This window comes from Thermobia domestica, chromosome 15 (genome assembly GCF_964235325.1).
Source record: "Thermobia domestica chromosome 15, izTheDome1.hap1.1, whole genome shotgun sequence".
Lineage (NCBI taxonomy): Eukaryota > Metazoa > Arthropoda > Insecta > Zygentoma > Lepismatidae > Thermobia > Thermobia domestica.
This window is the reverse complement of record NC_137468.1, coordinates 172436035-172452181: the sequence shown is the minus strand read 5'-3', so window position 1 is coordinate 172452181 and position 16147 is coordinate 172436035. Positions and strand designations below refer to the sequence as shown.

At 35.5% G+C, this 16147-nt stretch overlaps 1 protein-coding gene across 2 annotated transcripts in view; it reads left to right on the top strand.

Annotated features, from left to right (window-relative positions):
* Nucleotides 1-16147, top strand: part of LOC145671364 (uncharacterized) — a 75797-nt gene that overhangs the window by 41737 nt on the left and 17913 nt on the right. Inside the window, exons 1-2 of one of the 2 annotated variants that reach the window (XM_081740428.1) lie at nt 4490-4621; nt 12889-13134. In XM_081740428.1, coding sequence (XP_081596554.1) covers nt 12918-13134 — 217 coding nt within the window. In that variant the 5' untranslated portion in view covers nt 4490-4621; nt 12889-12917. Of the gene's footprint in view, nt 1-4489; nt 4622-12888; nt 13135-16147 lie in introns of those variants that run through there. The other variant, XM_081740427.1, reaches the window with a different exon arrangement.

Here is a 16147-nt window from a genome sequence, read left to right as displayed (position 1 = left end):
TAAAACATTTATTACTTCAATGAGAGTACTTAGAGTAATTACAATATTCATTACTTCAATGACAGTATGTACATAGAGTATAAGTACAGAAACTAATTGAAAAAGGCGACACAGTAATTGAAAGTGGGGTACAGATGCAGATACATCTACTCTCCCGGAACAGATAATCCGGGAGTGATTCCATGAAATCAAGGTTGCATTTTGCAATAGCCTTGTCACCAAAGGCCTCGACGATTCCCCTGCAAGTCCTAAAGCCCATGGTCCACATACGAAATCTAGTTTGATGTATTGTACCTCTCAATGTTCGTACACAATATGTCTTACTTTTAAGAAATTACGTTTTTTTGTTTTGTGCTATTATTGTTGATTTTTCATACTTTTATGTATAATTCTTCCCACAGTCGTTTTTGCTGAAAACACACATAGCTACTAGTATATGCATATAAATTCATTATATGCATATAAAAAACCTGAAACTGCGGCGCAAGTATTAAGAATGAGCTGCCCATTAAGAATATGCATTGTAATATCATCAGCAATTCATGTAAAAACTCATATTGGTTAATGTATGTTGTGAAAACTTTATCCGAGCGAGTGTCGCTATTTTTTCTTTACAGAGTGTAGTTAAAATTAAATAAGTAGAATTAGGTACGGTAGATGATTTATATTAATTTGTATTTTTGGTTGTTTTATTAGAGGATGAGAGGTAGGTTTTAATTTTTTTTATAGAAGTAAGTAAAAGAATTTTAATTTATTTTAAGATGCTTGGTATAATTTTTATTTTTATTATGTATATAATGAGATTAATTGCATAATGTTTAAGATATAATTTATAATAAGATTTATGTTAGGAGACCAATTATTATGGTTTAGAATGTTTCTTTAGTTGAGTTTTATTAGAGGAGGTAATTGAACTTATACATAAAGGTAGAGATTTCTCGTCCAAAGTTTGTGGTTTTTTCCTTTCCACATGACTTATTCCAATCACCTTCGACGTCTAGGCTGTATCCGTGATTTTTTTCTTCCCCTTCTGACAATTCTTCTTCCCCTTTTATTTGTTTTTTTCTTCACATTAAATATTTTTTATGATTTTTTTTTACAAAAAAAGTCTCATTACCTTTTATATTAATTGTTCCTTAGGACAAGGTTGTTATAACCAAAAACATCTTAATGTTTTTGGTTTTTTTTTTTTTTTTTGTTAAATGTTTCCAACACACTAAGTTAAGTGATAGTTTTGGTTTGGCAACACTATGTGTAGTTCTCGAGATATGAGGCGTACAAGAAAATGTTTGATTGAATGAAATATATTAAAATTTTTGGATTAGGAGCTATAAAATTTTTGAACGGCACCTAAATCGAGTTTTCGTATTTTTCTTTACGGAATAAGCACATCATACTGGGTAAATTGTTAGTTTTGGTTTGGCTACACTATATGTAGTTCTCGAGATATAAGGCCTACAAAAAAAATTTTTGTCTAAAATATATTGGATCTTTTGATCCAACAAATAATTAATAAATATATAAATAAGACCTTTTACAAGTTGGAAATCCAATTAATGAGACGAGCCTGGCGCTTGCCTTGAAAACAAAACATAGTCTCTTGGTGTATCTAGCTGTTGAATGCTCCTTCTCGCAGTTTAAAGTGCTCCTATAATACGGCAGTCTGACATTTTCCAACATTGAGGTGAGTAAATTGTTTCATTCAAATCATTTCTATTTCACCCTTCCACATCTTGAAACGTCAATAAATCAATAGTCAAATGTGATATTAATTTAAATTTTTTAATGTTGAATAAAGAACATATTTTTCAAGTGATCAAATATGTAACTGGACATATAGAATTTGGTACAAAAATATTAAAATTGTGTGGTGACTATCCTGGGAAATGGAGAACAACGTAAGCCTGCGACCTATATGTTAGGTACCATCCCTGCTTTTTTCTGGTGTGAATGAGGCAAACCTCACTCAAAATGGTGGGCCTGAAAATATTACACTTTTTCGATCGAATGTTCCCATTGGGAATCGAATCCAGGAGCGCTTACACCAAAGGTGAGATCGTTAACGACTACGCCATATAAGTTTCGAGTGTAAACGAAATTAAATTATTTTCTCGTATGTTATCGTCCATCTACAAGATACATAACATCTTCCTATTCGGGGCTGCGGTGGCTCAGTAGTAGAGCGTTCACCTCTGGTGCAGGAAGTACTGGGTTCAATCCCAGCTTCCACCCAAGTGAACTTTATAGTAGACAAACACCGTGTGCGTGGGTTTCCTCGGGGTTCTCGCGTTTCCTCCCACTTTCTTCATTCCACCATTACATTCATTACTCATTATCACCATCTCCTTTAGCCTAACCGGCATAACCGTGGGACGTAAAACTCAAATATTTCATTTCATCTTCCAATTCTGTTAATGCAATCTAAATTGTAAACATAATGCCTCTATCTAATAGTGCATTAGAAAAAAGAAATTAACTTAAGATGATAATAATTAGTAGGTTTTCATGTGAGAAGGAAAAACTTAGGCTCCAAACTTTAAATAATTAAACCTTTAGTTAAAGAGTATACGTATCTTTCATTCAAGAACAAATTCTTATTTTGTTTTAGTTTGTTTGTTTGTGTGTTTGTTCGATGATGGGGGCTCAGAGTGAATTCCGTCCCTGGCAGCAATAAATTTAGATATATAACTGTAAAGAGTAGGGTATTGTAGAAAATTTACTACTTACGTTAGATTTAGTTTTACAGCGAGTGTGTAACAAAAAACTGCTAAAAAAATAAAGACTAATATTTCTCTTTTTATTCATTCTTTTCTGATTTTTTTTCTGGCCTTCAAGAAAGGGCTTTTAAAAATCCTGTTTTTCTTTAAAATTTACGATTTTTTCCGATCCTTTACAACGTCAATCTTTCATAATGTTATGCAGCAGTTCAGAGGCGGATCTAGAGGAGGCAATCGCCCCCCTCCCAGAAGACGAAACTTTTTTATATATAAATGAAACTCACCCCAGAGTTTGGACCTCTTAAAAGTAGCTCTAAGTAGCAGTATTAACCCACGCTCCCCCCCCGGAAGTCCGTCCTGGATCCGCCCCTGCCACAGTTGCACTCATTTTCGAAAATCTGAACAAATATTTTTAGGATTGTACTATAGCCTATATTTTAAAACTGGACTTCAAAAGCATAATTTCCATTTATCTCATAGATACTTACCGAGGAAAAGACAAAGAAAATCAGTCATGACGGTTCAAACATTTTTTTTTTTCAAATTAGGAAATTTTGAATGGAATAAGCAATACAGAATCAGATTAATAATTATTTAGATTTTCTGAAATTATACCATCTTATACAAGCTCGCCCCCTAGAGGAAATTGTACTTCGGAATATCGAAAATCCAATAGAATTTTTACATTAGTTACAGCAAAATTTGAAACTATTTTTGAAACGTCGCTTATACTTGCCCCCCCCCTTGGAAACCACAACATGGGCGCCCTTGTCCTTATGTGGTGTTCTGAAACCTCTTCGTTGATCTCTGCTCACAAAATTAGTAATCTACGTTATCTATGGGCTTGCTATGTTGAAGAGTAACTTTCATAATTTTATATCCAAAGTGTTTATAAAACCACATTTTTTCCGAATTCTAGACTTTTTCCGAGTTTTGAAATTTTTCAGATTTCAATTTTCCAGATTTTTCCAAATTTTCCGAAATATACTTCTTTCCACAAGCGTCATGTTAGATTTTGTTTAGACGGACAAAACTCTCCAATATAAATAGTTTGGCATTTTTTGTTACTATATTAGTATCCCATTAATATATATATATATATGTATGTATGTATAAATCTGAAACTCAGGAGGCACTTGGCCCCTGAAGCCAATAACCTCGTTCCTGCTTGTTTTCAATTAATTAAAATATTTCAATTCATAAACATTTTGTAAACACAAAAATCGAAATTTAGGGATAATTCACCTTGATATTGGAAAAAAGCAAATAATGTAGAGTGATTTTACTTTTTATATTTATAATTTTTATAATTAGTATAACAGGAGGAAATTGAAAAGTTTTTTTTTTTTTTTTTGTTTCTTTTTCCTCTCGAGATGGTATTTTATAATGTTTAGGTTGGCATCACTGGCTAGTATCTGCATCTCAATTCAAATTTAGTGCTCACCTGAGAGGCTAAACGTATCAGACGACAAAGAATCTTATAGATAAATGGATAAGATCTTATATAATACTTGAAAAATAGCTTTGATAATTGCATTAATATCTATTATTTCTGTCAACTAAACCTTGATAACTTGCTCGTCGGGAACTTCCCGATTTAACGTTTACATGATAATGTCTTTTAATTTTTCTTTTTAAAATTTGAGGTTGTGAAGTACCATGATAAGTATTAGCTGACGTCATACAATTTATATAGTTTGTTTTCATTTCTCCATATACATATATTAAACTTAAATAGTTCTTGTCGACAGATGTGTCTGCCATATTGCTCACAGGTCTGTTTCCAGTTCCAGCCAACGTGAAGTTGCACGCATTAACGAAAACGGGGAAAACTATATATTAATCCAGTGAACTGATATTCGAAATTAAACTGTCTGTAAGGAATATTCAAATATCTTCTTTTGGTAAGTTAGAAACATTCTGTAAGTTTCAATAACCTTACACGTCAACGTGCAGATTAAGTGGAGGTTGCAAAAGGATAAGCGCTGTATATTTTTTTTTTGATCTTGTTGCAAAATTAGTCCTCTAATACCTCGTAAATTTTTATTCTAACAACGATTTTCCGTCTTATTAAATATGCATTACGGAGGAATAGGTTTCGTAATCCAATTAAATGTGTAGAAGTGCCAAATAATAATAATAATAATAATAATAATAATAATAATAATAATAATAATAATAATAATAATAATAATAATAATAATAATAAATAAATAAATAAATAAAATCTAGGACACCGAAAGGGCAAATTGGAGTTATTTTTTAAAGTTCAATGTGACAAGTGAACCTATCAAATGAAATACAAAATGTGAACACACTTCCAGCCGATATCTCTTTATATCAACATTAACTTCTGACAGAATGAGAAGTTCTATCTTATACTTCCAACATTATGAAAAATACAGGGTGGGCCATAAGTCCCTTACCACCCCTTGTAAAATCCGTGTTCGTGGAAAATAGTGAACAACAACCATGTAGTAACATAGTAGGCCTAGGGATAAGTCGGATTGTGATGGTGACCAAGATGGCGGCCATCTTGAATTCAGGTCAAGATTTTTAAATGGGAATATGGTCTTGCAGCACATCATTTTAGGCTAGCATTTAAAGACAAACACAATGGTGAAAACGGTTTGTTGATATCTTAATTTGTTCAAAAGTTACAGGCATTTCAAATTACTAATTTTACCCCTCACGCATGGCGGAGCACGTGCTCTACGTGCCCCCATCCCGAGTTATGCGCAAAGTAACCGAATTGTCCACGACCCTCAAAAGAGTTTCTGTTGAAATATCGGCACAGGCTGCAAATATGCGTTAATCCAGGTGTTCAAGATCCCGGATCTTTTCGGCGTATACCTTTGCCTTCAGATGACCCCACAGATAAAAATCCAAGGGCGTCAGATCTGGTGATCGTGCTGGTTATTCAACGGGACCACGGCGCCCCTGGTCGTAGTTCTTCCAAATTTAGCAAATCTCGAACTCTCTGTGTACTACAATGGATTACGGAAAATTATCTACCAGTCGATCAGTTTCTAATAAACAGGTAACTAATAGCATCTAAAAGGAAAAATGGATTGGATTCATAGCAATAGCTCCGTACAGTATACATTAGGCTACAAAATATCAAACCAGAATACGCAATTATTCAGCAACTTAGACGTGAAGCATGAATGCAGCCAACTGGAATTGATCGACTAAGAGCAAATGTATATTTCAAAATACTACTGAATAACTCCATCATTATACCCAGTGGCGTATTTACGATTTTGTTTGGGAGGGGCTTTGGCAACTTTATTCCTGGAAATATGAAAATTCTCAAGATATTTCATTTACTTTAATATAATAAATACAATTTCGGTGGGGCTTAAGCCCGGAAGCCAGCCTTTAAATACGCCACTGATTATACCAGTTCGTTATAAGAGTTACATTTATTCAATCTGTTCTGCTCATAATCAGGCCCGTATCCAGGGAGGTCTAGCCCCCCCTAAATTTTCGCTGCTCCCCCTAAAATTTTCACTGTAGGTTTGCAAATGAAATATAATATGATGATAAACTATAATATAGTTAGATCGCCCCCCCCCTAACTTCAGCCCCCCTACAGTTTTGGGCTGGCTATCGGCCTGGTCATAATTATCTTGCAAATACATATCCATAGAGTATCCAGTCTGTATAAACGAGAGCCATGTGCGTGACACAACTGTATATATGAGCATTCTAAATTCAACACCGTTCATACTTCACATTGAAACAACAATGATGCACAATTTGCTTTCCTAGTTCAATAGCATATATATAACAAGTTGTCAATATAAAAACATAATGGCTCAGACAAAAGAAATCTAATAAAATCAAAATTATTTTGTAATTCAAAGAACGGAAGAAGCGGACATCGTTCGACGACTGCAATAGAATAGAATAGAATAGAATAGTGTCATTGAGCTTTACAACCAATAGACAACATCCGAGTGAGATATACATATAGATATGGGAAAACAAGTAATCACATAACATACAGACAATCAGTTGCTGGTTAGTAGTACAATGAACAGCCTAATAATATTTGAAATAAAGTGACAGCGCAAATTACGACACAGTTTCTTTACATTCATGAACTCTTGAATCGAGTAAAATAGATTCGCTATTAACCAATCGTAATCTTTTTTTACACTATCTAGTATTACATCTATGTACTTTATCCGTAAGTGTCATATTTGCAAGGTTTTGCTTAGTGTAAAGTAGCACTTGATAAATATATACATTTACTGTCATTATCTTAAGCCTACTGTCAGAGGTTTACAGTGTTCTTTATCATGTGCTCCAACAATAATCCTGATAGCTTTCTTTTGCAAAACTAGACATCATGTGCTTGACTACTGTTACACAGAGAAAAATCCGTTCTCCGGACAGCGGTATATTGTACAAATATAAGGTATCATCTTGCTTACTATCGAAATCAGTACGGAGCATACGTTATCCGTATGCTACATAGGCACTGCCCTTAAATGTTACATCATGCCGTTGCAGGATGCCATCTAACAGTTTTCCGTATATCACATACATATACTTATGTTATCTTCGTCAGCTATATGTTATATACGCCCATTTGTATGTGAGATCCTGACCGCATACATTATTTCATACAAAGTACGTATCGATGGAACACTTATACAGAAAGTACTATAAAACATGCTTTTCAGTTATACTCTGCTGTACGTTAAGTCCAAAAGCTACAGGAATTACGCATGTAACCTATCTTTTTAAATACACCACCTACAATTTTTCTCAGTGTTCTCTAAAGCAAAATTCCATATCCAACTATACTATGAAAAAAATGAAACATGAATTCCTCATATACTTAAATAGCAGTTTGGCAAAGCTTTCTCCTTTTATTCGGACATTGTGCATTTCAGTGCTCCACGCAGAGTAAAGGTCTGCAGGGGCTCGGGCCTACAAATCATACATCACTTTGGGCCCGGGCCGGGCTTGGGCCGTAAATTTTTAAATACACAACCATATTTCTCGGGCCTTTTCGGGTTTATTTTTTAAAATATACTTTACGATATATGTTGCACCGTTCTTTTCGGAGAACTTCTAAAGCACAACTGCAAAATCAAATCTCTAATTGTTGTAAATAAAAAGCACAATTTTGCGTTAATTATTAAGTTTCTATAATTCGGGCTTATTTCGGGCTCATATGATTATCGGACGAGCTCGGGCCGGGCTCAGCCGTAAATGATAAAACATATTTCGGACTCGGATCGGGCTTCACATTATAAGTTCACGGGCCGGGCCGGGCCCGGGCTAAAAATTCCGGCCCGTGCAGACTTCTAGCGCAGAGTCGTAGCTAGAGATTTCGGCGCTCGGGCCAGAGTAGAACTCGGCTTAACTTACACTTATCATATCAAGTTTTTCCTTCCTTTTTGTTATACATATAAGAGAAGTAGTTATTATTATTATGCTACGCTGAATTTCTATCAAGCTGCTTAGACAGACCATTGCAAAACAGCCGCAAGCAATTATTAGTCTATTTTCAAGAGGTTTATTTTGGACTTTTTGTCAAACTTGCCAAAACTACCCTTAGTTTATACAAATCCACTTGGAGAACAGTTATGGAAATTTACAACTATTTACAATGTTTCATACTATCGACAAGAAATGAAATTTCATTACATTAGAAACTACTCGTATGTGCTCTTAAAATGTTCGGAATGGGTGACAGCATTAATTTCCAGTAATAATTGTAAACTTTTGTAACTTTATTCTGTATATAGCCACACAAATAGTATTTCAATTTCGATTCTTTTCGGTAAAAAAAATATTTTGGGAAATGTAAGGAAATTTCAGAAGGTGTCAGGCTTCTTGGCTAAGTTCTCAGTATTGACCGATGGAGGTAAAGAATATGTTTAATGTTTGAATTTAAAATTCAAAATGTAGTTTGGATACTACACATGTTTGAAATTATAGTAATTACTTAATTCTTAATGATGAAAGATCTGAATAATTTCACTCTCTCTCTCTCTCACACACAGATATATATATATATATATATATATATATATATATATATATATATATATATATATATATATATATATATATATATATATATATATACTAGTTGAATATACCCATGCTTCGCACGGGGGCTGTATTTGGAAGTCAACGCCTGTGGAAGTATCACCATTGATCTCATCGACCGGGAAAACTATGGATTTGATATTAATATCGGTTTTTCCATGTCTCGGTACCCCCCCCCCCCCGCTGACTCCCGGCCCACATTCAGTTGTAACTAAATTTGCAAGTCATCGCTAATGGAAGTGTCACAATTGATTTCAGCGTCGGCGGAAACTATGAATTTGACACTGATATCGGTCATTTTGGATTACTTTTATATGTCTCGGTATCTCCCCCCCCCCCCGGTGACCCCGGCCCGGAACTGAATACCGTGATTTTGAAAGTTAATGCAATCGGAAAATGAAATGAAATGAAATCTTTCAGTTTTACGTCCCACGGTTATGCCAGTTAGACTAAAGGAGACGGTGATGATGAGAGATGAGTGAAATGGTGGAATGAAGAAAGTGGGAGGAAACGGGAGAACCCCGAGAAAACCCACGAGCACGGCGTTTGTCCACCACAAAGTTCACTTGGCGGGGGCTGGGATCGAACCCAGGATCCCAAGCACCAGAGGTGAACGCTCTACCACTGAGCCACCGCGCCCCCCATTAATGCAATCGGAGTTTTACCATTGATTTCAGCCACCGCGAAAACTATGAATTCAACACTAATATCGTCATTTTCTACTACTTTTACATGTCCCGGTAAACGTCCCCCCAGACACCCCAGGTTCGAATTTTAACAAAAGCGTTTAGCTCTGGTCTGGAGCCTGGACCAAGGTAATCGTGACTAAAATTTGGTAACTCTCGGTCAATTTGTCTGGTTCCCAAGCCGGTTCCGGTAAACGCCGCCCTGAGACCCCACTGGTTCGAAATTTGAAAAAAGGGCTTCGTCTTGATCTGGGGCCTGGGCCAAGGTACCCCTGACCAAAATTTGGTAGCTCTCGGTCCATTCGTCTGGTCTCCAGGCCGCACATAGACAGACAGACAGATAGACAAATACACATACTCTTTATTTTATATACATACATACATATATATATATATATATATATATATATATATATATATATATATATATATATATATATATATATATATATATATATATATATATATATATACAGGGTGTGTCAAAAGAACACCGACAACGTTTGGGATTCCTGACACCAAGATAAGACAAAAAGTAGAGACCAACCTGGATGTACAAATGCTTCCTTTCGAAGTTACAAGCTGCCAAAAACACGAAAAAATGAACTTCAAAGATCCATAGCTCCAAAACTATGGGACCTACCGTAGTCGGGTCAAGACTTCACTGACTAACTAATATATGTGCTATCCAAAAATACATGTTTCAGAATCCTAAGGTACTCACGAAGCAACTTTTAGAGAGTGAGTTTGGCTACGGGCATATAATTTGAAGTACTCTCCAACTATATCTATAAAAATTGTTGCGGAAGTACCGCAGGACTCTGAAACATTTATATTATTTGGATAGGGTACATGATAGTTCCTAAGTGAAGTCCTGCTCCGACTACGGTAGGTTCCATAGTTTTGGAGCTATGGACCTCACATCAAAATAAGGATAAAGGTTCATATATACCCGTGGTCAAAAGTGCATAGTTTCAGAGCTAGGGCTGTTCAAAACCGTGGGTAAATTAACTTTGGGGGTGAATATCTCCAAAACAAGCTTTTCTGTAAGTTTGTCCTTTAGAATTGTTGCTGGACGTTCAGTAGATATGTTAGTCCTTGGCTTCCAACTCCATTAGAGAAAGTGGTCTCTGGTGATAACTTAGGTGATTTCCCGAGATTAGGAGTAGGAATTAAAGCATAAAGTAGGAGTTTTGAGCTCTACGCCAGAATAATGGCTCAACTGGGCTCTAGTTTAATGGTTAAAAAGAGTGAAGAATAATTCATTCTTGGGGTGATCCTAGGGAGAGAGTGAACGCAGGACGCTTAGATTTTTGGAATCTCCAGTGTTGGAGGTTTTTCCCATTTTTTTGTTTTTGAATCCAGGTTGCGATTTGGGTTCGATATCCGGACACTTAGGCAGTAGTGAGGCTTGGCTGGTGTTTTTATTTTTCACACTTTGACTTTCGTGTTCGAAAGTATTAGAGTGGGTGGTTTACCTTTTTAACCTAGAGTCTTAAATGAAAGACGTAATTCAATAGTTGGGCCATGAGTGACGAATGCTACTCCTATACCCTAAGATTACCTATCATTTGAATAAATTGATAGTTTTCGTATTGGGATTTCTCTGCATGTAGAGAGTCCAAACAGGTGTAGGCCAGACTAACATATCTCCTGAACGTCCAGCAACAATTCTAAAGGACAAACTTACAGAAAAGCTTGTTTTGGAGATATTCACCCACAAAGTTAATTTACCCACGGTTTTGAACAGTCCTAGCTCTGAAACTATGCACTTTTGACCACGGGTATATATGAACCTTTATCCTTATTTTGATGTGAGGTCCATAGCTCCAAAACTATTAAAGTTTAACAGTCTTTGAGAGCAAGGAATATGGATCTAGAGTAGAGAGAGTACTAGTTTCCATATTTTCGCAGTTCCCAAAGATCTTTAGAGAATTCATATTTATCAAGTAATAGAGATATTTAAAATAGAGGATGAACTCTTTTTCCTCTCTTTGAGTGATCGGGGAAAGTCGAGCATAATTAGTAAAGTTGTTGTAAGGGCAAAGAAATGTCCTTCAGATCTATGAATTACTAGTCACTCACCTTTACCTTAATTAGAGGAAATTTTAATTATAATAAACTTGTTATTTTAATTATAACTAGCTGAACCTGCTCTATTTACGCAGCGCACAGTTCTAATATGAACGTGAATCTCCTTCCCACTTCTCACTATATCTGTGCAAGTCCTCTACAAACACAAGTAAAGGACAGGAAGACTCTCAAAGGGAGTGAATTGCTATAGACAAACATATAAATGTAGTATTTTAATATACAGAATGTTGGGGTAAGTTTGTGGCAAACTTGGCTAAATAAAAGATGATACCAAATGCAAATATTTTTTCCCCTTATAATTCCATATCCGAGTACGCCTCATTGTGTGTCCACAAGCCTTCGAAGTTGCCAGCTTACAATACGTTTTGTCATTCAGATAAAAGCAAAGCGCCTGAAATGTCCATCAACCCGCTATACGTAGCTCCTGTAATGGTTGCCTTTCACAAGGATATCAACCTTAACGTCCTAGTGGCAATATTAAAGCAATAAGGCCAAAACGATGCCTAAACTGTGGAATAGAAAAATAAAGATCCTTTTTTTTTTTTTTTTTTTTTTTTTTTTTGAATGAGAACTGGCAAATCTACACAAACTTCGGAATCGACTAGTAAAAACGGCACGATTCTAGCACTTGCGGTTTTTGAGATCTCATTGTCGCAAGGATTGGCCACAAACATATAAATTTTTCTAGCATTTTAATATATAGATAAATTTGTTTAATTAATTCCCTGTCATTTCATTTAACTCAATTGTATTTTGAACCTGTTACCTAGACGACAGCCAGCGGACGTATAAATCTTGTGGAGCTTATTTCTCTTGTTGTAAGGTAAAAATGACAGACTCAATCGGATATTGAGCGGTGAAAGAAGCGGGTAGAGAGAGGGAAACATTTACCTTTTTATTGAAATATTTATATAGACCTTTCATGTTGGGGGCATTATAAGAAGAAGCATTATTATATTATATATTATTAATTATTTTTATTTATTTATTTATTTTACCTTACAAGTGGATGTTTTGTCCGCGGATCATGTTTTCAGAGTTAGTGCTCAGTGGTAATTTGAGCTCAGTTATTCACGTTGAGCTCTTCTCATCTTTTAGTCAGTGTACACTAGAGACTTACAAAAGATTTTGCCCCCAATATTCCTTATCATACCCTTGAGTAGGCGCTTAGAGTTACATTTAAACGTCAAGTCACTTGTTTATAGTAAATTTCTTGAAAAAAAAAAAGATTAGCAACAAATCTACTTATTTTTATTTTTATTTATCCTTACCCTGAAACTATGCTTAGACAGTATCATATTTAATTTATTTTTCAGGAGTAAAATAGTAGACCTAATCGTTGAACATGTCGTGGAGAAGTTCATCGAGGGGAAATTTTCGTTCGGCTTCACAGATGAGGAATTCGGATTGGGATATAGAAGCAGAATATGATAACAGAACGAGAACTGCCATTGTATTTTTGTATAAAACACCAGTACAAAATCTTCTTTTAAGATTTGGATTCGCATGTCACTGGGCGCTTGTGTTCAGATTCTCAGATGGAATAAGTGTTACTGTAGAAGGTAAGTTCTAGTAATATTAACTGTAGAATTTTAATGTATATATTCTTATTTTTCAAGATTTTAAAGAAAAGGATATAGTACAGTATAAGTAAACGTAGCGACCGGAGTTTTATTCTAATTTCCGAGAAATGCAGCACATTTTCCATGCCTTTTTTTGTTTCTTCATGGATCTTAGGTGTTTTATACGAGGAAAAGATTGAACCATTTAAAATGAATTTTGAATCTAGTTATCACCCTAGAGTAGCAGAGAGAGCTTGCAAATTGTTTGCTATAAGCTTGAATTGCAAGTCTGCCAAGCTTGCATTCAGCTTGATTGGAAAACGTGCAAGCATGCTGCAAGCTGGATTCCAGTAGTGAAGTTACATGTGGACAACTTTGCATTCAGTATGCCATTCAAACTTCACTCAAGCGTTTTACAAGTCAAGTCAAGTCAATAGCCAATGAAGGACCAGTGATGCTATGATGCTCTGCGAAGGGTCGCTTGCAAGTACAACAAAAGGCAGATTGTATGAAAGCATGCGTTGCAAATGCAAGCGTAGAAAGCCAAAAGCCAAGCACGCTCTAACTGGCCGAAAGTTTTCTTGCTACTAGGGCGCCTACTTCGAACAGGGTTTTTATAATGTCGTTTTGATTAACATCCATATCCGAAAATAAAATAATTTGGGAGCCGCTCAAGTGAAAATATCACAGGAGTCCCTAAATTTACGGAGAAGATACTCAGCATATACACTTCTCATTAAAAATAATTGGATACGGATCTTAGTATTTTCTCGCTTCTATGGGGATTGGAAGGGAACAGTTTCTGTTGTGTTTTCTTCATGCTCCAATCAGCGTTGTCTATCTCTTCACGACAAAACGTTTAAACCGTTTGAAACTAATTTTTCGAGCATAGTATCTATCCATTACTGTACTTTTTGTCATTGAACTTTTATTAAAATGCATATTTTAAGGGGGAGAAAAGGATTTAAAATTTATGCCAACAATGAGTATCTAATGGTAACCCTCAGCTCAGTTCGTTTATGTGATCTTAATTCGCTCAGCAATAAAGGAACTTTGGAAATGTGGGTATAGAGAAGAATGGAGATACTTAAGTGAGTCGAACGGGAAACGAATGACAGGGTATTAGAAATGGTGCGGGAGGAAATAACAATTTTATATATTATTAAGAAGAGGAAGAGAAACTGGTTGCCGATTGGTTAAAAAGGAACAGTATCGTGAGGGACACGCTAGAGGGTATGGTGGCAGGAAAGAGGGAGGAGGCGAAGGAGGCTACAATTAATGGACGATATCAAAACAGAAAAATCGTACGTGAAGACAAAGAGGCTAGCGGAAGACAGTGGAGCATGGAAGCTTCTCAGTTGCAGCAAGTGAGTTGCCAATAATGACAGAAGACCTAAGATGATGAAAAGGAGGAATAAAGGAATTTGTTCATTCTTTCGAATATCGTTGTATGTAATACAGAGTGGCCCAAAAGTCTCACGACTACAAATTACCTGGACCCCAAATGTCGAACTATAGCACTTAGGAGGGAGATACTTTGTGGTTAGCTGTACATCCAACAGAATTCAAAATGACTTAAGAAGCTCTGTAGCAAAGGAAATGCTTAACGAAATAAGGAATCAAGTTTTCAGTTCTCCTTTATAGCAATATTACTTCACAAAATAACGGGCACAGCAACTTCAAATACTGTTACAGGTGAAAAAAAATTATTTACATGATTCATAGATGTTACTGGAAATCGATCAGCCTAAGTATTGACCGAGCATGTGTAGAAATGAAATAAAGTACCGCTATTTAACTTCTCATACTTATGACATTTAGGCTAAAGAAGCTGGATGATTAGGAAATAATGTATGGAATGATAATGTGGGAGGATATGGGACAACCTCGAGAAAATCCATGAACATTGTTTTCCGTGTTAAAAATATGCTAACATTACTTTGGTTTGACAATGCCGAAGGGTGTATTACTATTCGTGATATGTTCCCCGATTGGAAACAGCATCACACCATTGGCAATAAAACAGAAGAAATACATACTGGAACTTCGGATTCCAAAGCAGCATTTGTGTTCCGAGGCACAATTTGCTACAATTTTATGTTCGTATTCCAAGCTATTCAAGTTCTGGGACTTTCGGATTCCGAGGGCAACACTGTATTTTCAGAGTTAAAAATTAAGTCTCGATTCAGGTATATAATGATGACCAGGTTGACACTTACTGGTAGGCCTGGAGTTGTTTTTTTCTTTTTCTTTTCTGTTTTCTTTCTTTTTTTAAATAACAAATCATATATTATTAATTTTTATTCGCAAGTCGTCATTTGGCCATCATTGGATTAGATATTTTTATTAGTTAAATTTATTTTAAGAACCGCCAACTGGGGGTTCGATTCTTGGTTGAAGCTCTCATTAATACTGAGATTTAAGTTAGGAATAATTACAAACCAAAAAAAGAGCATGTCCTTTGCAAAGTCATTCTTCATACTCAGGCTCAAACTAGTTGCTTGAAGATTGTGCAGGGTCATCAATGACAAAAGGGCGTGTGTATAAGTCGGAACATACCATATTTTGTTTCTTTGGTAAAATCTTTTGAGTTCTTTTGAAAATTGCAAGATTTGTTGTTTGTATTAAGACTTTTCTCTAATCTTTTTAGTCACTAACAACTCTATGAGAGCATAAATCACGAAATTCACTTTTGTAATTTTCCCCCTGGAAATTTCTTCATATCCGTTGATCAATGCGCATAACTGAAATAATTGCGTTTAAAAAGCTTATTTCGTTACTGGGTATGAGCAGAAGGCAAGAGTTGAGACTGTTTCGTCTCAAACATGTGTCCTGAAAGTAATATTTTGTCTAGAGAAATGTATTTGTTTCTACTAGAAAATTCTGTCTTCTGTCGACTCATATGCCACCTTAATGATCACTGACAGAACTAGAAATCATTTTTTCCCGTTCAGATGTTAGGTTGGTGCCAATGAAATGTCTATCCCAAGTGCGTCATTTTCATATTTCATAT